The sequence below is a fragment of the Clarias gariepinus genome, chromosome 19 (genome assembly GCF_024256425.1).
Source record: "Clarias gariepinus isolate MV-2021 ecotype Netherlands chromosome 19, CGAR_prim_01v2, whole genome shotgun sequence".
Taxonomy (NCBI): Eukaryota; Metazoa; Chordata; class Actinopteri; order Siluriformes; family Clariidae; genus Clarias; species Clarias gariepinus.
The window spans coordinates 10,847,911-10,872,832 of NC_071118.1; the positions used below are offsets into that span (position 1 = coordinate 10,847,911).

Here is a 24,922-nt window from a genome sequence, read left to right on the forward strand (position 1 = left end):
TGGGAGGGGATATAAGCTGGATGCAACTATTCTAATGTCTTCAGGTACCTTCTCACCGGAAAATTTTTAACCAGAAAGGAACCGGGGCAAAGGTTGCATTCTAAATACCATTCAGGTTCCTCATAAAGCATAAGTTTACACTGGAGCTTTTATTTACTTAGTGACCTGCATGATTCTACAAGTATTAGCCATTTGTTTTAGTTAGACTACTACAAGACATTTTTCAGTTATGAGACAACAATTTGGTTTGCCATGTTTATCAAAACCTCTGATTCCGTGAACTGAATTTATGACATCAGCGAGGATTCCTACGATGCTACCTCCTAAATCAGGTCAAAGTTAGAAGATCCATGGTGACAGCCTTTATATCAGGAAAACACACAGTGCTGTTTTTTATTTAAGGAATAACTTATAACAGCCCAATATCCGAGGATAGAGGTAGTGGCAAAAGCAGTGCCCATGTGCCGGTCAGCTGCCGATGATTAAATGACTTATTAGCCATGCCAGACTCTATCCCCATATCTCATTTTACATTCATTACCGTGCAAGCTGTCCCCCACTCCAGCGGAGGGCCCATCTGTCCGAGTCCCTCACACTCTCTACATATGGCTGTACACTTACAGTCGGATTCCACTCTCCTGTTCGGTTTGTGAAGTGGAGTTGTAATTACGGCACTCCGTGTCATCTTTTATGGGAGTCAGTAAGCTAAATATCTTCAGCAAATGCTCTGCAAGAGTCTGCCTATTCCGTTTTGTGTTCATCAAGTGGATAACAGGTGGCACGGTCCAGGCTTTCAGACCCAAATTTCTCACCTCTGCGTTAGTATTTTGACCCAGGGGCTCTCAAGAGCTTTCTAACCATCAATATGCACGAATATTTCGAGATGAAATGATGAGATGCAAAAGTTCAATTTGAATGGCGCGGCATGAATTTAAGTGGCCTGGATAATATGGAAGTGCTTTGAAGTGGTGAGCGTGTGCTTCCTTACAGCCACGAAGGTTTTTTTTTTTTCCTGTCTTTTTTGTCTTTCTGCATCCCAAAAAAATAAGGAGTAGCACAAGTGCTTGGCTGCTGTATCAGTGACCAAATTAAATCAAGAGCAGGCCAGACTATCCTCTCTCTCTTTCTCTCTCTTTTTTTTTTCAGAACTAATTTTTTCCCCTAGATAGGATCTAAATGAGTTTTCCAGTGGCTGAGATGCTCAGTTGGCTGATAGATACCATGTGCAGACGTGCAGCCAACACCCAGAAGTAATCATCTGCTGGCAAGAATGTTTAGCCATTAGGCAACGTATAAATTCCCACAATGAGTCTCACTTTTATTGACTGACTCTTGCATTCTGGATGCAGCTCGGGTATGTGTTCAGCTTGGGAATGTGAAAAAAAGCCTCCCCAGACCTACCACCGACATACTGCTCTGGATTTCTCTGGCATGGCTTAGCAAGCACGGTAGTGGCAGTGAGTCCTTTGTAGCATCTCTGCATGATGGCCAATATTGTCTCTGGGCAATGATTTGACAGCAAATAATGATCTCTAAATCCAAGCGTTAGGAGAGAATCCTCACGAGAGAGGTCTTTTGAGAAGCAGTGTGAGAGACAGCAGCACATATCCAAGGGAGAAGCAAAGTTTTGTGCAGAGATTATGGACTCCTGTCGGCCTGGCGATTCACACAGCGCAAAAGGAGCCAGCAGGAATCTCCCGATCTGCTTGGCATCCTAGCCAGACAAGTGTTGCATTGCCCTGCTACAATCAGACTCAATCCCGTGTAGAACAAGCATTAAAACCCCTCGGAAACCTCAACATGTTTTATCTAAAATATTAACAGCCATGGTTAATTGATTACCATGCCAAAGGTAAGATATGGAAGGGGAGAAAATGAGGTGGTGAAAATGATAAATGATAAAATGATTAAAAAAAAAAAACAGCATGCACACACTGAGGTGCTTTTGTGATCGAGTTTCCCACCTTGAAGTATCTCTGTAATGGATTAACCCCCGTGCCATGAGTGCCTGAATAGAAAAGGATTCACTGGAGGCACAACAGCGAAGCTCCACAATGGACCCGGCTCCTTTTGTTCGCGGGCGTTTCAAGTAAATCTTCCCCTGTAATTAGATTTGAGCTGTTTGCAGACATCTCAAAAGTGGTCGGTATAATACATCGAAAACGCAGACCCCTTTAATTTACAGTGCAAATACCTTTCCATTAGCGATGGGGGATTTTCGCTTTGTTCGTTTCCCTAAAGAAGAGTGTGGAGAGAATGCAAGAGTGGGGGGGGGCGCATGAGGGGGGGGGCGGAGGCAACCATACTCTTATGTTACTTAATTGTGAACGGCAAGATTAGTGTGAACACTTCCAACCTTTCACCTCAAACAAAGAAACGATCAGGTCTGGTTGCCTAGTGACATGGTTTTCATGTTGGCCAATTTAGGCAAGGAGTTTGCGCTCGTTACCTGAAGGCTTCATAATAATGCCAGTGACGTTAACATCAGGCCAAAAGAAAAGAAACATTAGGAACAACCAGCATTTCCTGCGTTGCTTTACCTCTCTCTACATGTCCCCCTGATGACTACAGTTGAGTTTTGAACTCAGAACGGAACCATTATGCCATGCAGGCTTGTTCTTATCAGTTAATAGCAGGTTTCTAAGAACTGGGATTGTTTTGTTAGATGACACCTGGAAATTCAATCACAAGTTACGAAGCTGGAGAAATTAAATGCCTGGCTAGATAAGCTATCATTTATACTGCCAATCTATTGATTGATTGCTTAGCCGTCAAAAATGGAGGACTGGGGTTGGGTAATTGTGTGTTCCTTCTACATAAGAATCAGCATGAATACACTGTTTTAATTAGTATTGGGTCACATAACTTTTGCTAGCACTTTATTTTACAGCATGGATTTTAATGAGCACTTATGTAATATGTGGTACCTTCCTTGCACATGAGGGCCAAAAGTGAATAATAATGTGAAAACTAGGTACTTTAGCACAAGTCTTTCCAAATAATACTTGATGCATACACCAATCAGCCATAGCATTAAAACCACCTAGATTTCGTGTTTCCCTTGAGTTGGCTGGGATCAGAATTGTTTGTCCTGCACATCCCATGGGTGCTCAATCACATCAGGATTGAGGGAGTTTAAAGTTTAGCCTTAAGCTCCTTGCCTGCTGGGCTCTGCGTAGAGGACTGTGTTGACTTTCTATCATGGCCAGCATTGCCTTCTTTTCAACAATTTAGGCTGAGAGAGCTTTTCTGTTGAATGGGGAACCCTTGGGTGTTCACGATCCTGTCATTGGTATATAATTAATAATCAATGTTAATGTGATGTCATGTGGTGTGTCGGTTCTGTTTAAGTTGGAAATGTAGGTGCATGTTTAAATGCAAGTAAAAAAAAATACATTCATATAATTTACTATTTATTTAAATATTCAATTAGTTAAGTACTGTATATACTAGTAATTAATTGTAATTCTTATATAGCTAATTATTCATTGCTAAGTACTTACCAAGATAAATGGCAACTGTTTTTTTCCCCCTACGATTCCACTAATTTATTAATTTCAAAACAGCATGGTAATTTAAAGGACTTTAGTAAGTAACATCCAGAATACAATGTCTCTACACTCCCGAGGACAAGGAGGAATGGCGAATTGTTAAGAAGAGTTTAAAGGTGTCCGTTTACAGTCCGTCTCAGGGGGCAAGCCGTGCGGCCCACCGCTGACTGCCGGCTCTGGAATGTGATTGATTATGTGGGATTTGTGCCACTGAGAACCTTTCAGTGGATCCAGAGGTCACGAGGTCATCTCATCTTCAAATCGGCTTCCTTTTGTACAGTGAGCACCAGAAGAAGAACTGCACAAAACCCTCTTTTTTTCTCCTCCTCCCACTTCTTCTTCTTCTTCACCATGGGAAAATGGGGGAAGGGGATGTCAGTTAAACAATTTTTCCCTACTCCTTTAAGAAGCATGTGGGGCTTAAATTCACACACAGAGTTTTCTCATTTAAAGTGGATTGACATAAAATGTATTGAACGGAACAGGCAAGTGAAGCGAAAGTTATAAGGCAGTAAATTTTCAAATGTTTTGCTTCATAAAGAGCACAACGGTGTTATTGCATATTAGCATCTGTTTGTTTTATTTCATGGCAGTTATTAAGGAAATGTTAAACGGATATTTGTGTTTAGTTCTGCTGTGAATTAAGAGTTCTCAAGCTTTTTACAGTCAGGGACTCTAACAATGAAAAAACTGCCTCCCCTCAGTACAGATGTATTTTACAAACTATTACAAATGTATAATGATATTTTGGCTATTATTATTTTTTTCCCCTATCCTTTAAATTCATTTTCTAATTTTGTCATAAGTTTCCAGTTGAAATAATTTAAATGATAGTAATAACTTGTGGTGGGTTGAATAGGGAATTTAGTGGGTTGTACTGTTTAATAAAAAAAAAAAGAAAAAAAAAAAACACAGCTTTACCGTCCCTGGGTTTATAACTTAAGCTCCGAAATATATATGTGGATATAGAAATAATCAGCCTGATATCATGCAAAATGTAATATTTGAAGATGTGTAATAATTAGCTGTGCACACTGTTAAACCTTTGAGCCTTGGTTAAAATCTAGGACACAATGTTTACTACCCCCATCCTGTCTCTGAAAGAGAAAAGAAGGAATAAGTTTGGCAATTTGCTGAACTTTGACAAGTGGGGCAAAGCTCCCATTAGCCACCCCACATTGGAAGGCTTTGATGTGTGGTCAGTCAGGCTTCAGGATGACGCTGTAATTCAGAAAATGTGCAAGTCCTTGGCCCTCAGGGTCCTGTCTTTGTGGTCATTGGACCTGGATTATACTTTAACCTCTAGGAAGGTCTCTGGGCAAGGGTGAAAGGCCAGTGGTCTTTAAAAAAAAAAACACACACACACCAAGAAAGCCTTTCTCCCCACACAAAAATGCAGTTTCTTCATACTCAGCAACATTGGTGCTTCAAACCAATTCAATCCAAGTACCCATCTGAAGCCAGTTAAGACACATTGGAGTGAAGCCGGCCTAAATTTTGCCACCCATCTTGCTCTGACAGTATGTTGTCTGCACCTCATTCCTCAAGTGAGTGCTAGAAACATGGAGCTCATCAGGTCCTCCCAGAGGAATGAGCTCCAAAATGATGGTTGACTTGCTAGTATGCGTCTTAACTGCCTCCATTTACTGTGTGTACTGCGTGTGTGAAATCGGTGGATGTGTGTGATTTTTACAGCCCTCCCCGGTTTAGTTATTGCACCCTGCATCCTGAATGTGCCTGCTGTTCATAATTTATGATGTACATTAGAGAGCGAGCAGATTCTCAGAGCTTTGCCCGTCTCAGTAAGTCAAGCGCCAGGAAGGATATTGGGTTTTAAATGATTTCCAGCAGCACATAAAAAAGCATGAATATTTCTACTTGTGGATCTTACTGGGTTTCCCTGTTAAAAAAAATAATCTGCTGGGTTGTTTTACCACTCCACTAGTGGTAAAGGTCAACATAAAAAACACAGTAGGTGTCTAAGTGGCTTTATCTAATTTATCAGTTTCCTGACCCATTTGTATATAGTATCCATGCAGAAGGAGGTCATTTAAGGTCTCGCTTGCTCTCTCTTCTCACATCAAACTCATGCGGTCAAAGCTTTTGAGGTCAGACAAGCTTATATAGCTCCCCCTGCTGGTAGACATTGACTGTGTCCTTTCTGTCAGTGTCCTCTTTCTTCTAGATATTCCTTAAAGCTACACGCTTGAAATGTTAAAAGTATATTTCATGTCCTGACAGCCATGATGAAATCCTGCTCAGTTTCTTGCAAGAGCTAGTGGAATGGTTAAACAAGTTTCTAGCGCAGAATACTTTTGAGACTTTGGTTGAAATTTAAATAAATATTTTCCTGTCGTGAATTATATGGCATTAAGACACATGCGCATAAAGACATACAAATATATGACCATGTCTAAATATGACTCAGGATTTTAATAATTATCTATAGTCCGTGCTGATAACCGAGCAAATGTAATTAAACCTGTTGACAGCAGCCTTGACATATATTGACATAAAGTCTGTGAGCTGAATGTGTTGCGAGGTCTCATTGATTCGATTCGTCTGCAGCCCCTAATGCGCGCCGGTATTTATCTGATTCCTACACGATCGCGCATCAAGAACTTTGATCTTTCTTGAAAAGCAAAAATAAATTCGGCAGTCATTTGTAAATCCATGAAGGCTAAGGAGGAAAATTTAATTATGTTACAGTACAGATAAATGGAAATAAATCATGTGTATTCTAAATTGTAAGGAAGGAAATAAGGGGATTGCTGAGATTTAGTTTAATTTCTTATTATAAGAAATTAAGAATAAGATGACCTTCGGGTCTATTTAAATATTTCTTCCATTTACTCTTTCTGACACATTCTCAGATCGTGAAATGAGGGAGATAAACGATTGCATGTATTGCACAATCAAATATGGAATAACAGCCAGATACCATGGATTTGCAAAAGAAAAAAAAATGGGAACAAGGGCACATAAACACATAAAGTTGAAAAAGGGGAAAAATGGAATAAAAAAATTAGCACGTATGTATACATGTATATATGTTTTGAGACGCCCCACATTTTTTATTATTTTGTTTCTTAAGGCCAGATTGTCTTGTGTATTCATTGTAGTCTTTAATAGTTCTCCAGGCTTTCTAAAGGACTTTTTTGCCTCCCATTTTTTGGCACATCCCTGTACCTGATTAGTTTAAGAGACATCATTGACGTATAAATGATATAAACGGTCTGTGGAGTTTTGAGGCTGGGTTGGTGGCCTTGGGCTCTGTGCCTGCTTTGCCCTGTGCATGGTAGACTGTGTGGATCTAGTGCCTTGCTATCATGGTGTTGGTGTTGTGTTCTTGGCGGTTTGTGCTGCATTGACTTTTCTGTGAGATAAAGAAGCATAAATGACCCTTGGGTGGCCGTGATCCTGTCAGCAGTTTACTGGTATTTAATTGATGATCAATGTTAACGTTATTGCTTTGTGTGTGTGTATGTGTGTATATATATATATATATATATATATATATATATATATACTCACACACACAAAGCAATATATACTGTATATAGATGAATATAAAGAGTGCATTTTAAAATTATGCATGAAATGAAAAAATAAAAATAGTGCATTATTAACTTTTCTTAATGAAGAAGTTAGCCCTCAGAATAATATATATATATGAGAATATAAAACGTCTGTCCATAAGCCAAAATGTAGGTATGTTGTGAAAGTGTTAGTCTGGTCTGACACAAACGGACAGATCTGCTGTTGTGTGTGTGTGTGTGTGTGTGCATGCGAATGCCAGTGTACAGTCATTTGGGAATGTGATTGAGTTCCGGTGGCCCTCCGGCCTTTTAAAAGCTCATTACCATCGAGACAGTAAATTACCAGGTGTTATCACACAGGAGAAATGACAAACCGATGGGCGCATCTCCTCCACTATCAAACAGAAATTAATTAGATTCCATCTGTATGAAAGCACCAGCCAAATTATCACAACACATTTGCACTTTTCAGACTAAACCCTAGCCCTATAGTCGGAAACTGATGATGATTTGTCTTCCCCCTCCTCTCTTTCTCAAGTGGTACACTCTTGACTCCTCATCTTGTCATATCTTTAAGTGTCTCTACTCTAATGCGTTTTACTGACAAATACATCTCAGGCTTTTTCTCCATGTTTTTATCATTCGATTTCACCAAGGATTTTTTGTCATTCTTTTTTTGTTTTGTTTGTTTATTTTTCTGTTTTTTTTTTTTTCTTTCTCCGCCGGTAAGTATGGCTGCCTTGCCGTGTGTTCGCAAAGCTAAATCAATTGGCTTTCTAATGGGATTAAAAAGGGTTGAAGTGATGGAGGCAGACCGCTATATTAGTTGCTTCAAAAGCATTCTCCCTAGGCCCCTCTTCCCAGAGCTCTGATGCAGCTTGATCGACACTCAGCTGATCTATAAATAAAGTCTTTTTCTTCCCTCACAAAGGCTTTGCGGTTGACGGTTTGTCTTCAAGGTCAGGGACAGGCCGCTCTGAATAAACATGTTTCAGAGATCATTTGGAAAAATGACCTGAGCCTAATTGAAACGGGTGCTCTCCGTCAACTGTTTGGAAAAATTTGGGTCTCCGTCTTAAAGATTTTTCCTTTGCCCTAGCCTGCTTGTAACTTCCGGATAAACTGCTATTTAGGATATATTTGGTTTGCTGTTACAGCAAATGATGTTGTTAAACTGCTTAGGTGTATTTGTGTAAATGCTAAAATGATTGATGATACAGTAGCAGCTATGTACACTCACACAAGGGATATTTATGAAGTGTTTGTACTGTGAGAGCTGAAAAGATGATGCCCAGCGCGTTCCGTATGACCCTGTTTTGCACAAGAAATGTCCTTGTTTATAAAAGCGAGATGTGTAGACGAACCTCATCTGTCATTTGCCATTTTATTCCTCTTATTTTGTTTACGGTGCCCTAGAGTTATGCTGTGGAGAAGACACTGCTGCTCTGTAATGCCACCAGCTTCCAATTTATGGAGCATGTTGATTAGCATCCATTTTTCTATTTAAGTCTCTCCAGTTACAGAGAGTGCCTTCACTCTGCACAGCCTTGGGTATCTTGCCGAGCACTCATTTTAAAACGCGCCACTCTTTGGCCCTGGCCAAATAAAGCAAACTTGTGGCAGCCATCAGGAAGGTGATTGTGGCTTATTCCTCAGCCCCATTTCTCCTAATAGCCACCACAAAAGCCTACATTAAGCTGGGAAGAAGCATGCCATTCCTGTTATACCTAATACCTTTATCTTTATAAGTCATTTGGCCATGGTTGCTCTTAATGTATTTGAATATGATTACCGCTACTTTTTCTGTCTTTTTGGGTTGTGTTTTATATTCAGTACAGGATACTGCCTTAAATTTCTCCATTGCTACCCGTTTTTTTTTTCTTCTTCCTTCTGGTTTTATTGTACTGTAACAGCCCAGTCCCATTCTCTTCATTCCCATCTCCAAAACAAGTTACGCCTCCATCAGTCGAAAGGAATATCAGGGGTAATGGTGTGTTGTTGTGTTTTTTTTTTTTTCTTGAGGCGAGGGGTTGAATGACAGTGGAAGGGGGTGTCAGCCTAAAGCCTTTTGTCCGGTGGGAAAGACCATGTCAGCGGCCAGTGAGAAAAGGTGCTTCGGTCATTTGGCTGTTGCAAAAGATTAAGGACGCAAGGGGTCGAGCTAAGAGCCTATGACTAATACGGACGGTCATTCACAGCCCTTGCCACATTGTCTGCCCGCTGTCCAGATGGCCGGTGCGAATAAAGCATGCGAAGGGAGGGGAGGAATAAATTCCAACACCAGACTTCCAGTCAGATTATCATGTAGGAAAGAAAGTCCTATTATACAGCTACATGTACTGAAATTGTTCAGACCAGCAAGGCATACAGGATGTTTTTTTTTCCCCCTCGTAGTTCTCAACCTTTTTGTAGTCATTGATCCTTTTAACTGTAATATGTTTTCCATGACCCTCTCAGTATAGACCCTCATAACTATTAGATTTATTATTCAGATGTTTGCGATATTCTGGCTGTTTATTGGAGTCAGAGAACTTTATTATTTCTGAAATTTAACGGAACACAAGACCATAGTTATAGATGTATTGTGTTGTATTTGAGTAATAGAGGTTTTAAACCAATTTAATTCAAAGAACCAGTTAGATCAGCTAATAACTATAAGTTGTGTACTGCCATTGTAAAAAACTATAACCCGATAAGTAATAACTTTAACACCACCCCCCAGGTGAATTTAATAATATTGATTATCAATTATATACCAGTAAACTGGTGACAGGATCATGGCCACCCAAGGCTCATTTATGCCTTTGGGAAGCAAAGGCTAGGCCATCCAATCTGATCCCACAGAAAAGCCAATGTACAGTAGTACAAATTGCTGAATAAAGTGATAAAAAGGCACTCGAACATTCAGTGCACCACAGCCTGCTTTGTATGGGGCTTAGCAAGCAAAGAGTTCAAGGTTGTTGATTCAGCCTCAAAATTCCCCAGATCTCAATCCAGTCGACCATCCATGGGATTCCTGTGCAAAGAAGTCTGATCCATGGAGGCCCCACCTTGCAAATTGCAGCACTTAAAGGATCTGCTGCTACCGTCCTGGTGCCAGATACCACAGCACACCTTCAGAGGCCTTGTGGAGTCATGCCTCAAGTGGTCAGAGCTGTTTCGGTGGCAGAAGGGAAACCTAAAACCTAAGTGGTTTTAAAGTTAATGGTTTTAAAAATGGTGTTGTGGCTGATAAGTGTATGCTCCTCTTGCTTCATTGGCTCCGTGGATGTCCTTGATTCAGACTTGGACAAACACTGCCCTAGAAGTGTCCGTAACCATAGTACGAGTACTGCCCAAAATGAACACAATCAAATGAACAAGTGATGTGAATGGGATGGGGTTGCTTTTCACGAAGGCACTGTGGTCACCAGGGCTCTCTCCCCTGCCTCCTTCACCAGCGGCTCATTTGTAGTTCATCACTCCAGCAAGGTGATCAGCAATCCAGCAATCAGTATTATAAAATAAAAATATATATATCCATATTTTGACATGGATTAGTCACATCTATATTAATATGATGAGTGTTTAAAGGAGAATTCTGCTTTTTTCGAGCTTAATATCTTAGTTAGCAAAAACAAGAACTTTAATGCGCTTAAAAAAATCTGAAACCTTAAGTTAAGAAGTTAAGTAATAGCATAATAACTACTATTTTAGTACTCTTTAAAATAATTAATTATACAAATGAAGGAATTGAAGATAATTTAATGAAGCTTGACTTTCAAACATGTTTAAATAAAGAATTTCTAAAAGCATTTTACAAAAATGTGTTGCATGAGCACTTATCCCCAACAGCTGCCCTTATATCTAAATTTTGACTTGGTTCTTATTTCAGTATAGGGAAATGTGTCAAACTTGTTGTTTGCTGTAATCATACACGTATTATAATTATGTCAGAGCTAGATTAGATAGGGGAACAAAAATCACAGGTACATCCCTTTAATTCCGGTATCCCTGACATGGAGCTTTGCCATTTTTCTATCTTTACCTCTTTGAACCAAAAAGGTTTTTCAGTCTTTGTTAGTATATTCAGCATTCCATTCCACAGGAGCCGGTGTATCAGATGTGTCAAACGGATTAGAAATAGGTCTTATCCGTTTGCATTGATTTGGGAAGATCATTTTAAACCGTTTTAAAAGATTAGCCTGCTGCATTATAAACATCAGAGCGAACTGGCAAAAGTAAATAATCAGTTTATAGCGAGGGGGGGGGAGAAAAACAGAACTTTGGCATAATTTTCCTCTGTGCCGATCTTTTTCACGGTGGCAGTTTGTCATTTGATGGAACAGTGTAATTTATTTCCATCCTCCTGATGTGTTTCCCAGTAATGGGCTTGCATAGAGAGCATTTCTGCACACACCCTGAGGGGAGAACACACACACGCGCACGCACACACACAGCTTCACTCACAGCAAACAAGAGCACACGGAGTGATGGCAGATTGACTGCATTCAAAAGAGTTAATCCCGTGATTTAAATGATTTGTGTTTGATTTGGTAATAACGCATTTTGGGTATCGTACTACAGAATCGGTGGCAAACCCTGAGGAACTTGCAATGTTAGTTATGTTTTGACCATATTTCAAACAAATATGCTTAATTTATTTACTTATCAATATTTCACTTTGTTTAACGCAGTGTTGTTTAACTCTCTAGTTCTGGTGGTTCATTTTTTCCGCCTCAGACTGTAGTCGTGTTGTCAGTAGGGAAAAAGCCAACCCTGATCAACAACTGTCAAAGCGGCCCCTGCTGGCCCTCATCCTGAATTACAGCCCATGTAACTCTCACTTGTGGCCAATAAGGGACACTGAACGCTGACACCCTTGGCAACCGTGGTTCGCGTGGTTGCCACAGCCAAGCAAGCAAGCAATTCGGAAGCCAGCTGTACTGCAGGAGCTGTTCCTTCTCATTTGCAGTTCATTTATCTCCCATCTCCGCAAAGCTCGCCAACACACATGCGCGCACACACACACACACACACACACACACGTACACACAAGCTCCCACTGGTAACCCCATCTCCATTGTGCCCAATCAGCTGTGCAAAGTAAATGGGGCTCTCCCCCACCCTTTTATTCATTTAAAATAGCTCGCACATGCACACCACAAGCAGCAATGTCCTCTCCATGAAAACACAGGAGCGGAGACATCAGTATGCAGACATCATCCTGTCATGCAGTCAGACGCGACTGCACTCACACACACACACACATGCGCGCACACAGACACACACACACACACACTCGCGCGCACACACACATAGATACACCCAGGGATTCAACAGCTATTACTCCTAAACCACAGATCAATAACAATGTCAAATCTTGAAAGGCTGCCGGGTATCAGCCGTGTGTTTCTGTCAGTGCAGCTGAGCAAACTGTATTTCTGTTTCTATCGCTGATTGTTTAATAAGGTTTAGCACTGTGTGTTCACCACTTGGCTAAACTAAAAAGAGTGGGGGGGAGCTTCTCATAGATACATTTGTAGATACATGCATGTAGTAAAAATCTGGTTGTCTGCCAGCAATGTAAACTGCAGAGACATCCTCCAGCCATGCTCACCTTCTTGGTATGAATCTACCGTATCTCATTCCCCGACGCTAATTCCAATTTAATTGCCACTGGCCTGAAGCCTCCTCAATAGGAGTAACAAATGGTTTGATTTTGTAGACTTCATCAGGCTGCATTTTAAATGTGACACACTATCCCAGCTCGAATGCCAATGAAGCCAAGGAGAGGCTGCCTGTTTACTAATTATCCTTTTTCTTAACGGGAGCTGCACCGTGAGGGTTGTCTGATTAAATCGGATTTGCGAAATGGGGGAGAAGCAAGCCTGGTCTTTGCTTTGACACGATCCCGTGTCAAGACGAGGAACAGCCGTGCACTGTAAACTCTCCTAAAGGCACACCGCTGTGCTTTTAAACCTGTGCGCAACATGGAGTGGTACAGGAAGGCAGCCCTGATACAAAATTCACCTTATTTAAGATTAAGGATGTGGTTTGTAATGTTTGGAAATGTTCTCAGACCTGTCGTCATATGCTTTTAAGGTACTTAAAATATTTGTGATTCACAGTACCCCCATGCAATGGATATGGCTAGTTTCTTCAATTCAGACTTCTGTTTATATTTTGTCCAGCCTGAAAATTCGCCACGCTCCCAAAGGCAGCCGTTTTTATACTTCATATGGTTTCAGCAGAGTGGGTGGGGTCAGATAGTGACAGGGAAGGGCTTGTTTGTTTCCATAGCATTTACAATTCAACTTGCAGGCATCAGAAGACTAAAAAAACATCCCAAACTGCACCTTTAAATCAATAAGCTACTCTTTTAACTAAAGACATGGCATGCAAACCAATCATGCAGCTGATTTAACTACCATACACTATCCATAAAAGAAAATCAAATAAAGCTCTCAAGACAGGATGAAGGTTTATTCGGGCCAACCATCATACAGTATTCATGAACGGACTTGTTTACAGTCTGTCCTTTCCAATCATATCAGCGATAGCTCAGTTAATTATGAAGAATCTGCTTTCAACACCTGTCAAACTTATTTGGGCCAATTTTTTCCCTTTTCTCCAAGTGGGGTTTATGAGTGATGAAGACATTTTCTCTGTCTAAACGGACACTAGATGAACCATATGGTTCCATGGCATTATCTCGAGGTAATTAATATGGCATCTACAATGACATCTGGTGACATTAATCTGTTCATGAGCTGTGCATCTCACCATGCCCAGACTACAGCCGACCAGCATGAGCATGAATTATCTGTGGCTATTATTGGTGCGAAAATCTCAAAGCCCCTTGTCTCATTGTTTATGAAAGGTGTATTGTTATAAAGGACTGCTTCATATTTTTTACACTACTGATGTGTATAGGAAACCCCTGATGCCAGTGCATGTGCAACAGTAGAACAGCAAAATGTTTTTATTTTTTGCCGTCTCTCTCTCTCTCTCTCTCTCTCTCTCTCTCGCCCATGCACACACACACCATCCCTCCTCCTGTTAGATCAATAAACAATTCATTTGGGCTCTTCTTTTTGCTTTTCTTGTCAGAGAAATGCATTTTGAATGCATTAAGGCTGCAATCGCTACTATCATGTGCTTTGTAATGTGGAGCGGAGCTGTCAGAGCAGCTCTCTCCAGCCAGAGGCAACTCTAATACCACATTATATCCAGACACTTGGCAGGATTACGTAGACGTGTGGTTCTCCTGTAGTCTGGCCTCATTAGGCATTAGCCTTCGTGAGTGAACAAATAAGCTGGTCACTGCGAGGCGGCAGACTCATCACATTAATACACAAACAGATATACAAGCGTGTGCGCGCACACACAGCACCGCTGGAACAGTTTGTACCTGTTGACGCCTCAGCTGCCTCTAGTGTCTTGTCTTAGAGATTCATGAAACGTCCCTTCATCCTTCCTTCTGCTTGTCTTGTCTCTTTTTATTGCTGGTGCTTCTCTGAGTGCTCTTTCGCTCTCAGAATTAGACACTGAGTGTTCAAAACAACATACCTGTGTAGCATTGTATACTGTATATTATACAGGGAATAAAACATTTGGTGGCTTGGTGTTGTAGAAAAATAATCAACCAGTGGGTGATGTAGCGAAGATGAGTTGCTCTTACTACCATGACAATTTATATATTCATGGTGGTACAGGTACTCTTCTTTATGTATATACACACTGTGTAATGTTATTGTTTATCACAGAATAATATGTAAATAAATTGACATTTTAAGTCACATGACTTTCATTTAGTTAAACTGACCTGTGAAGTATGTTAGCATTACCTTAAAATTACCTCAGACTGCTTCACTGATTACACTGACAATTACTTATTCTTAAAATCCTAACATGCTGAGAATACAGTGCGTGTATAGGGTTATATATATATATATATATACAAAATATCTTGGTAAAAAATGTGTTTTGGAGCAGGTATGCTAAGTCCAGTAATAGCAGAATTAGCTGACTTTGTTCTGTATCAAGTTACTTTAGAGTGGACGAGATATTCAACAAAATATAAAAAAAAAAAATCTTTTATTTAACTGGTTAAAACTAATACAGCCACAAAAATATGTTAAGAAAAATGTGAATTATAATGATTAATATTTGCAGACTTACAAGCTATTTAATTGTTGGTTAGCATTAGCATTAACTTAGCTTAACTACAGCTATTGAAACATACAGTACTGGAATATTTAGATAAGTGGCACATATGAGCCTTACCTTTTTTATTTTAGATTTTTTATTTCTCTTAGATTTAAGAAATGTAATTTGTTACTATAAGTCTCATTGTTGTCTCGTCTGTCTTTTTTTCTTCTTCTTTTTTTAAACAAATCTTTTGAGTATGAAGAACTGTAGATTCACAAAACCAATCATGCAATATCATGTTTTTGTGGCTGTTTTTTACACCGAGGTACAACTAAGATATTTAGTACACTTATGCCAGCCCTTGGTACACTCACTGTTCCCCTGTTTCCCTCCCCATTTCTATTAGATATGATAATCATGAGCGCTGTTCAATATACAATGCTTGTCTTAGCCATCCTGAAAACAATCATCTTCTTTAGAAACTGTGTACTACATGCTCATTTTGGATGGGTTTAATATAAGTAGTATGTACAGCATGTCATTTTGAGCGCAAACTTTGTTTCAGATTGATTTTTTTTTTTTAAAGATATAAAGGAGGACAGGATAAGGCGAACAGGTGTTTGTATGCATGTGGTTCATCTCTTACTGTTTGGTCAGGTTGGTCAATTTGTTGCAAAAGCACAAGAACCCCAAGGTGTTGGGTTTTATTGAGTATTGAGTTACTGAATGAATGCTTCAGGAAATGTACAAAATGGCTGTTTTCTCTCCTTTAAAACCCAAGCACTGAATCAAGCAGCTTCCAGCAAAGTAAACCCCTGACTGGACCCATGGTATGCTCATGTATGCCTTTAGATCTTAAGACAAAATCATTAAAGTGGGTCACTTCTGTCACAAATGGAGAGTTGATGGTAGTGTTGTAAATTTGTGAACTTGTGCATTTTGAGTTTTATTCCTTTACCACATGCTTCTACAGTATGTATCCATTGAGGCAGAGTTTTGGCAGCAGGTCAGCCATATTGTAAGGCCTCCTGCGTCCCTCTATTGTTCTCAAAAACTCACTGACGCTGCCAAACCCCTTGTGCCCCCAAGCGCCCACCTCCTCCACCCCACACTTGGCCCGTGCAGCTGCCCCATGACCTCTTACCCCCTCCTGCTGTTCAGGCCAGCCACTCCCTTAGAAGCATGCATACCACACAGCCAATGTGTACGTGAGTCTGAAGCACGCAGCCGGACAGCCTTACCCTCTACCACTCACTCCCTAACATACTTAATGCAACACACTTACAGTAGTAAGACCCACAGCCTACAAGATCATTTCATGCTCACCCTTGTTTTATTTGTCTGTTCTGTTCAGATTTAATGATGCATGCTTACTGCATCACAGCTTCTTAAGGCGCTTGGCCTCATAAGGGTTGTTGCATGTGAACATAAAATGCTTGTAAGTCACAAATTCTGTTAATGTAACAGTTTGACAAAGGAACAGTTTGACTTTTTGCGCATCATGACAATCATTAAGGAAAGGGAGAAAAAAATGTGTAGGTGGTGTGTATTTTTTGCCTGAAAATTTAATGTTTTCACACATTTAATAGACTTTTTTCTGCAGTTTTACATTTGCCATCTAAATTTGCAACATGGTAAAAAAGTTGATGAAAACATAATATTTTAAACTAATTGGATAGAGAAGTATGTGTTTATTCCTTGTTTTGAAGTCTGTGGTGTTAGTCAAAAGTGGTAATATAACCTGCCAGTGCATGAAAAAACATTATCACTTCAAATTAATTTGTCCTATTTATAGCCGTTAACTAATCCTCATGGATAAGCATTTAAAGTTAGATGTTGCCACTATTTAATCGTGCAAGTTGCTCATCTGGACCTATTTTAAGCCAGGCCTTTTCAAAGTTTATTAGAATACTCCTTTTATAATGTACACTATCAACCGTGTACAGTGGGTACATTTTACTAACACACTCCTAATTTTCATTTTTGCATTCTCACCACATACCAGGTTCATCACACATGAACTAAACTGCATCGCGGCAGTAGAAATTTCCCCAGGCATGTATTCTGGGTGCGCGATTTTGCTATGGAATAGATCCGAGCAGCAGCGTGCCTCTCTGTCGGCGCCATCATGGGGAGATCTTCATTGAGCAACAGGTGACATCGCACCCCACTGCTGGGGTGACAGACAGAGCAGCAGGAGTTTGTTTTCCATCAACACCGCCGAAATGAAAAACAAGCTAATTGACTACAGTCTCGCTGGCTTTCCAATGACACACGCGGCCTCATGGTGCTTCTTCCCCCCATCGCGTTGACAGACGGAGCGCCTCCATTCTCGTCCCCACTTTGCGTGTTTCAATTTAATCAGTGCATTGTTTTCTCCTGCCTGTTTAATTTTCGCCATAACCTCGACTGCAGACTATAGATCACACAAACAAAGCAGGCATATTCCATTTATTCGCTGTGTGTGTGTGCATGTAATGTCTCCTCCGCAGTGCCTGAACAGCACAGTGCAGCCATCGTTAAGTAACAGCCAGTGGCTCTCCAGGCCCATTAACTTAACAGTGAAAGTAGAGCTAAGAGACCCTTACAAATAGACACATGAGTGGAGGTAAATTATGCCAAAACTCCAGCAGGAGCAGGCAGCAGCAGGCAAAGCACTCCTTCGTCCAGGTGCCACTTTGTCCGACTCAATTTTACACTGTAATAGAGGTGGCTGGCTCTCTTTCTCTGCCCCCCCCTTCCTCTCTCTCTCTCTCTCTCTCTCTCTCTCTCACACACACTTTTTCTCTCTGTACCTTGGCTTCACAGAGCCAGTCCATTTTCCCCTGTCTCTCCTAACTTCTCACAGTGGAACACTTAATTTCAGCTAACACCAAGCAGATGGACATCGCACTTCCTTTTCATGGGTGCTTTATCAGCTAGCTTTTGCTCTTTCCCATTTTTTTTGTTTTCAGTGTTTTAGCTGTTAAAAGCAGTCCTTTTATCTATCACTGATTGATTAAAAAAAAAAAACAAGAAAAATTATCAGTGGCTGTGGAAGAGTGTAATTTTGCAAGCATTACTGGCGAGTAATTGACTTCTTGCTGGCTTGTTTGCTCACCTCTGTACTGTTGCTTCGAAAGAAACACAGGATAAGTGGTAGTTATTTTTTCATTCAAAGCCTGTTTTCTTTTCTGAATGAACAGTTTTTAGGTACCCACCATATAAGAGCACTATTACTGACTGTAGCCCATGTGTTGCTGTGCAGATTTGCCAGCCACCCCCTACCTCGTACAATATGGAAATGGGCCATCGCTGGTATACCTGACACCAACTACCATGTCATCATGTCAGTGTCAGAGCTTTGCTGAGAACAGTCCCAACTAAATAGTAAAAAGGACATTAAGCATCAACAGTTGCTTTCATAAATAACTACAATATCCACAAATCAATGCCATTTTACATAAGCGTCTTGGTCTACAAAATTAAAAGCCCTAACTGGGGAACTGATACCAGATGAAGTATAGATAGACCAGTATTAAATTACAAATTTTATTGTATCGTTAAATCAATTTAAATAATTTTATAATCTGGGCCATGTTGGATTCGGAGCATACCTCAGGAACACGCACTCGGTCCAACTTATTTTTCTATTCTTAAAGTATGGGTAGCTTTCTGTGAGAATAAAGGCTTCTCAAAGGGTCCTTTGTATAACTTCTAAACTGGTGAAAAGGGTAAACACTAGCTTTATAGTGTTGTACTGTACATGGAACCTTTAAAGGTTTATATTAATGTTCAGTCTAATTAATACAATATTTGCAGACTTTGTATGATTTTATGTTCCATTACGTTTCCCATTATTATTTTTCATAAATCACACAAAGATCATCAACAGGAAGAGCATAAAATCTGTAAATATTTAATTTATAACATTAAATGTTATATTGACCAGCATGAGTAAATTCTTCATTGCCGTATTTGTTAATTACTTAATACTTTTTGGCCATTGGGTAAAAACCTAAAGGATAGTGACTGACTTTAGTGTAGCTTTGTACTATCGCGATATAGCTCTATTGAGGCTTAAAGCCATCCATGGTTGGTGATTGATAGCCCTGGTCAGTTGATGGACAGATGGACCAATGTGATGGGTAGACCTGATAAAGTATCCAATGATGGCAGCTCCATTGTACAAGTGCATAAAACTTGTTAACTCCATGAATTTTCCTATTTGTTTAGGTAGATTTTTCACTTCAAGCCGAATGAATGTGGGCTATTGTGCCACTGCTTAATTACATGCAGGATATGTTTAGGCACTGGGGTGAAAGGGCAGTCTGTCTGCTGTGTAGATATATGCACACACATACTCGGTTATGAATGCAAATGCCCTAACTATTCATTCAATACTCATTCAGTGGTCATTGCTTTCTACCTTGCTTCAGATTGCAACATTGTCTTAAACCTGTAATTTCAGCCATGATGGCTCTATATACACTAATACCGAATACAATCTAAAGCAAAAAAGGTATAATTATCTTAATCAACCTTCGCACATTTTAGGTTCAAGAGAGATAGGAATTTAAAAAGCAAACATGTCCCAAGACCTGGTCAGACCTTTTACGTCCTTTAGGTCAAAGACCAGAATCCAGATCTAACCTCTTGCATTCCTGCCACCTTTCCTCCCCCAGTTAAACCATCATTTCCCCCGTTTCTCTATCTTACATCTTCCGGCCCCTAAAACTCAAGACAGTGTTTGCATTTTTTTAGACCTTCAGAATGCCACGGAGCACACCCCGTCCTGAATCAGCCTCGCCGGATGACATAAGAGAACGCTGTCTGTCCTTCGGCTCTTCTCCCAAGCCTCCCGATGCTGCTGGGGCTCCCGTCGCAATCATCTCCAGTCAATGGCCCCCTTTTTTCATTGATAAATAAAGAGCAGGAAGCAGCAAAGTAGGGGAGAGAGAGACAGCAGAGAGCGACTTGGACAGCCAGAGAGCCAGCAGGAAGCCTTGTCAGTATTTATTTGCAGAGAAGCAGCAATTCAGCTGCACAGTCTGAGATTTAAGAACACGGCTTGCTCCTGTCTTGTTTCTTTTACTCTTTCTCTCTTTCTCTTTCTCTCCCTCTGTCTCTCCATCATTTTCTGTCTCTTTCTCACTGATTGATCCATGTTTATGAACACGATGCTGAGGCTCCTCATAGATTTTTAAATTAGTGGCAGCTTTGCCCCAAAGATGCATTATTGACTGATGAAATAGAAGCCGAGCGCAAAACACTCCCTCTTTCCCCAGAATTTTCTGGAGACTGGTAATTGAAAAAGTCTGTGGTGTGTGTGTGTTTGTGTCAGAGAGTGTGAGAGGCAAGAGAGCTCGCCTATTTGTGTCTTTATAGACTGAGGCAAACAGCTGGGCCCACTTTCTGAAGGTGCACATTTGATTTTTGTCCTGATTACTTAATGCTAGTTAACAAAGAGCGTTTTATTTAGAAAGACAGTGACAAGGGGGGGGGTATAATTTAAATACGTCTTAGTAAGGAGTTCAGCCATCACGGGCCACCAGTACAGCTTCAGTGCACATTGCCGTTGAGTTTATACGTCGCTAAAACGTGTACAGGAAAGGTGAAACTGCTCTTCAGAAAGATATTCCCTTATGAGTTTTTTTTTTTTTTTTTTTTTATGATATTGTTGGAGAGCACTGTAATAGATCATGTTAAAATTTCCCATTGGTGTTGCGTTTAGCTCTGGTGATTTTGAAGTCCATAGCATATTACGGTATTTACCATTTGCAGTGACCATTTCCTGTAATGGGAGGGTGAAGTGGAACCAATCCATGCTGGCAGAATGCTTCCCAAATCATTGTAGAAACACTTTTTATTTAATTTGCTTTTGTGTGCTGCCAGTGTTTCAGTTAGCTAACATGTGGAGAAAAAAGTAATAGTGGAAATGGGACCAAAGGTATGTGATGTGTCAGTAATTTCCTCAGGTATGATGCACAAGTTTGTCCACATTAAGAAATGTCACCGAATAAGGTGGCCATTTGTATGAAAAATTGAGCTTAACATAATTTTGGAAATGTTCAGATTAACATTCTAACCGTGCTAGAAATATTTCGTCTATGTCGACAAAAATAATTAGCTTTCATATTTTTCAGACACATCTATGCTCCAGTAAACTTGATTTGCGCAACTGTGAATAATGCGTGAATAACAAATTTCCTTCATTTTTCTCTCTTTAGGATCAGACATGGCCATCTTCTGTCTGCTCTGTGGGAAGCGCTTCCAGACGCAGACGGCCCTGCAGCAGCACATGGAGGTCCACGCTGGGGTCCGCAGCTACATCTGCAGCGAGTGCAATCGCACCTTCCCGAGCCACACGGCACTCAAACGCCACCTTCGCTCCCACACAGGTAAACCCCCGCGCAAACCCTGAGATACAACCCGCTTTTGCGAAAGGGGTTGCTGCTTTACAGTCCAGATGTTCCCTGAGCTATGCCAAAATCAAATAAACAAAAAAATTCACATGCACCCTAGTTTATAGAAGGGCCAAATAGTTAAGTTGCTTTGATGGGTTTACTTGTAAACATGCTGAATTTGTAATCCCTCCACTTCGTTCCATGTTTGAACTCACGAGGCTGATGCTTTCAAGATATTTTCCGTCACATAATTGTACCCTGTGTATTTCTCTGAGTGTAGCCTGGCTGGAGGATCAACACTGTAGCGCTTGGTATTTGATCGCTCATGCCGTTCAGGTGCTACGCCAGTGTCGGTGAATAGCAGCCCGAATTGACAGATCATTTAGTGGAGGGCCCTGCAACGTGATGGCTTGTGACAGCGCTGTTATTCGGCATGTGTGCGGTCCACCGCGGCCCATCCCTCTCTCATATGGCCTGATGTGCAACCGAGCAGATGAGGTGACTCAGGGAACAGCCTCCATTACGCGAATCCCATTTTCCCTCGAAACCCCCCTCCTCCCCTCCCTCCCGCTTTCAGTCTCTGACCTTAAATAACAGGCTGGTGTGTCAAAGCTCCTCCAGGCTACCGCGCCTGGGATAAATATTTGAAGCGAAGGTGGCGAGATGAGCTGAGGCCGTCTGTTTACGCCAGCCCAGCCCTTATTTCGGGTGCGGTACTGTAGCTCGCTCATCTGCGCCGGACGCCGCATCGGACACGACACACCGGCGCTCCCTCCAGTGCGCATAAATGTCAGCGGCCCTCCTCCGCCACCGAGACGAGAGACGCGGGGAGGGAAGAGGGAAAGATGCAGCGTCTCGTCGCGCTTCTTTGAACCCAATTCTCTGTAGGCGTGTATTAAATTACAATGAGCCGTCACAAGCACCCGCTTAATGTGATGTGGGAGCTTTTGTCAAGGGATTTAAAAAAAAAATGCAATTGGCCCAGGCAAAAAAGCGCCAAAAATAAGACCCTTTTTTTTTTTTTTTAAAGAGGAGAAAAAGAGCCAGTGCTCTCATTTAGTCTTCCTTTGATCATCTTAATCTCATTCATATTTTTCTCATGCTACAGAAGGGATCACTGGTGTAAAAACACACTGATGTTCAGCATTAGGAGCAGACACACATACACACCAATAATTAACCCCTACTCGGTATTAAATTAATATTCCGTCTGGTGGTGGTGGTGATCATTTTTCGAGTCAAATGGTTCCTCAAACAGAAGCCTGATTGAAATTCTGTGTCCAATATATTCCCATAACTTTGTATTTGTGTGGGCGTGTTGATCAGGATATCTGTTGCGCGAGTGCCTCAAATGAATATCTTGTTCCATGTACACTTTTCACAGGGACTCTGCAATGTAAAGGATACAAAATACCTTCAGGAATACTGCAGAATACACTTGCACATACAGTGTGAGCAACTGCTGGCATACATTATGGGTTAATCATCATGGCTGCTCCCTCAGTCCCTCCCCATGCAGGCTCTCACTGCCGGCTGGGCCTCGTTAATATTCCGTTGTTGTTGCCGCGCCTGTGTTTTATTCGGTGCCTATTTTCCATCTGCGGTGGGTGTTTTGTGTTCGCAGCTGTGTTTGATGGCGCGGGCCAGCCGAGGCACTGGCAGTGATGGATCCCTGATTTACGCCGCTTAGTGCATAATGAACTGGGCCGCGAGCCTCGGCCACGCCGGGCTGCAGGCATCACCCACATGCCCTTGCCAGGTACAGCAGCATGCCACATGCCCCCCTGTAGGCACGAGGACGCAGGTGGCAGCCCCCAAGCCTCCCCCATGCCCCCCTCCACCCAGGCTCTTCTTCTGTCTGCGCCTGATGGCTTTCCTTGTCGCAGAAACACAGCAACAGACGCTGATGGCAGCATCTTGATCTATCGCCTCGTATCTTTACTGCCTCCAAGCTTAATGTATTCCTAACAAAGCTAAGCCGTGCCAAGCCCCCCGAATCGCTGCGAAATTTGATAAGCAGTTCAACTCGTGTCTGCGGAAGCGCCGCGCTGAATTTACACGACGCCGGCAGCCCAAAATAATGCTTTGTGTTGGATATATGAATTTGTGCCCTGTAGTGTCAAGTGCGAGCTGTCACCAATTATTCTGTCAAATAAAGATTAAAGATGCTTGTACTGATCGTAGGAGTAAGCCACCGAATTTTACTCTATGACGCCGAGAGCGGGGAGCTTTCTCTGGGCTCGGCGCAGATGTCTTTGACTGAGACGTGGGCTTAGTCACAATTAAAGGCAGGTGAATTTGGAGGGATTACTATTCCTGTCGCGTGCAGGCGCTTCAGCTCAGACCGTGATGGATTGCACCCTGTGCTGCGGCAGAGACACTAGAAAGAGCAGAATGTCTTACAGCATGAGGCACAGATAACTTCATGCAGACAAATAAAGACTGTCACTTTTATTGATTTTGTTCTCTACCACCCTTCTTTGTTTTTCTTTCCCCCCCCTTATGCTTGATTCTCTTTTCTGTTATTCTTTCTGTCCCCATTAGACTAGCTTACTCCACTGAACGGAGAAGCAGTGACATTTCAGCCCAAATAGCCAAGCGAATGTACAATGTGCCGAGCATTTAGGTGCGTCAGTCTCCTAACCTGCCCGAGGAAATTGACATTGTCTCGTAACAGGAGCGGCGAGAGGCCAAGCATGACAGTACATAACGAGAAATGCAATTTATTCCTCGGCACGGTGGCACTCGGACAGCCAGATAATGAAACACGTAGGTCATTCGCGAGGACTTAAACCTTCGGCGGCGTAGCGAAATGCATTAATCGAGAACATTACACGCCTGGCAGCGTCGTGCATCTGTACAGGCCCGGAATGATATATGAGCGGCTGGCAGTCAGGCACAGGAAAGCAATTAGCAAAGGGCAAGATGGTGCGCCCTCGCATATCGTAATATCCCAGATTATTGACATGTGAATATGCATTACATGCACGTCTAGGCGCTGAGAATGTTGTGATGAAACTTGGCCTGTAAGAAGAGGGTGATGAATTGTAAATGAGATGTTGTTTTGTCACACTTAGTGTCATCTCCATGTTGCTTGACACTTTAGTATTTGTATTATCTCCAGCCAAATCGTTATAGCTATGATATTTTGATCACTGACTCTCACTTTGCTTAGTAACCCCCTGAAGAAGAATAGGAATGTGACAATGCAACAACGAGTGAAAAAGAAGGAAATTGGACACTGTGGGTAAAATGTCAGAATTGGAAGCGAATGGAATTTAATAGAACTGAATTGAATATAAAGAATGGAATA

At 41.4% G+C, this 24,922-nt stretch overlaps 1 protein-coding gene across 1 annotated transcript in view; it reads left to right on the forward strand.

The window, feature by feature from the left end:
- zbtb16a (zinc finger and BTB domain containing 16a) overlaps positions 1-24,922 on the forward strand; it is a 104,169-nt gene that overhangs the window by 72,627 nt on the left and 6,620 nt on the right. Inside the window, exon 5 of the mRNA XM_053479195.1 lies at positions 21,433-21,603. Coding sequence (XP_053335170.1) covers positions 21,433-21,603 — 171 coding nt within the window. The remainder of the gene's footprint in view (positions 1-21,432; positions 21,604-24,922) is intronic.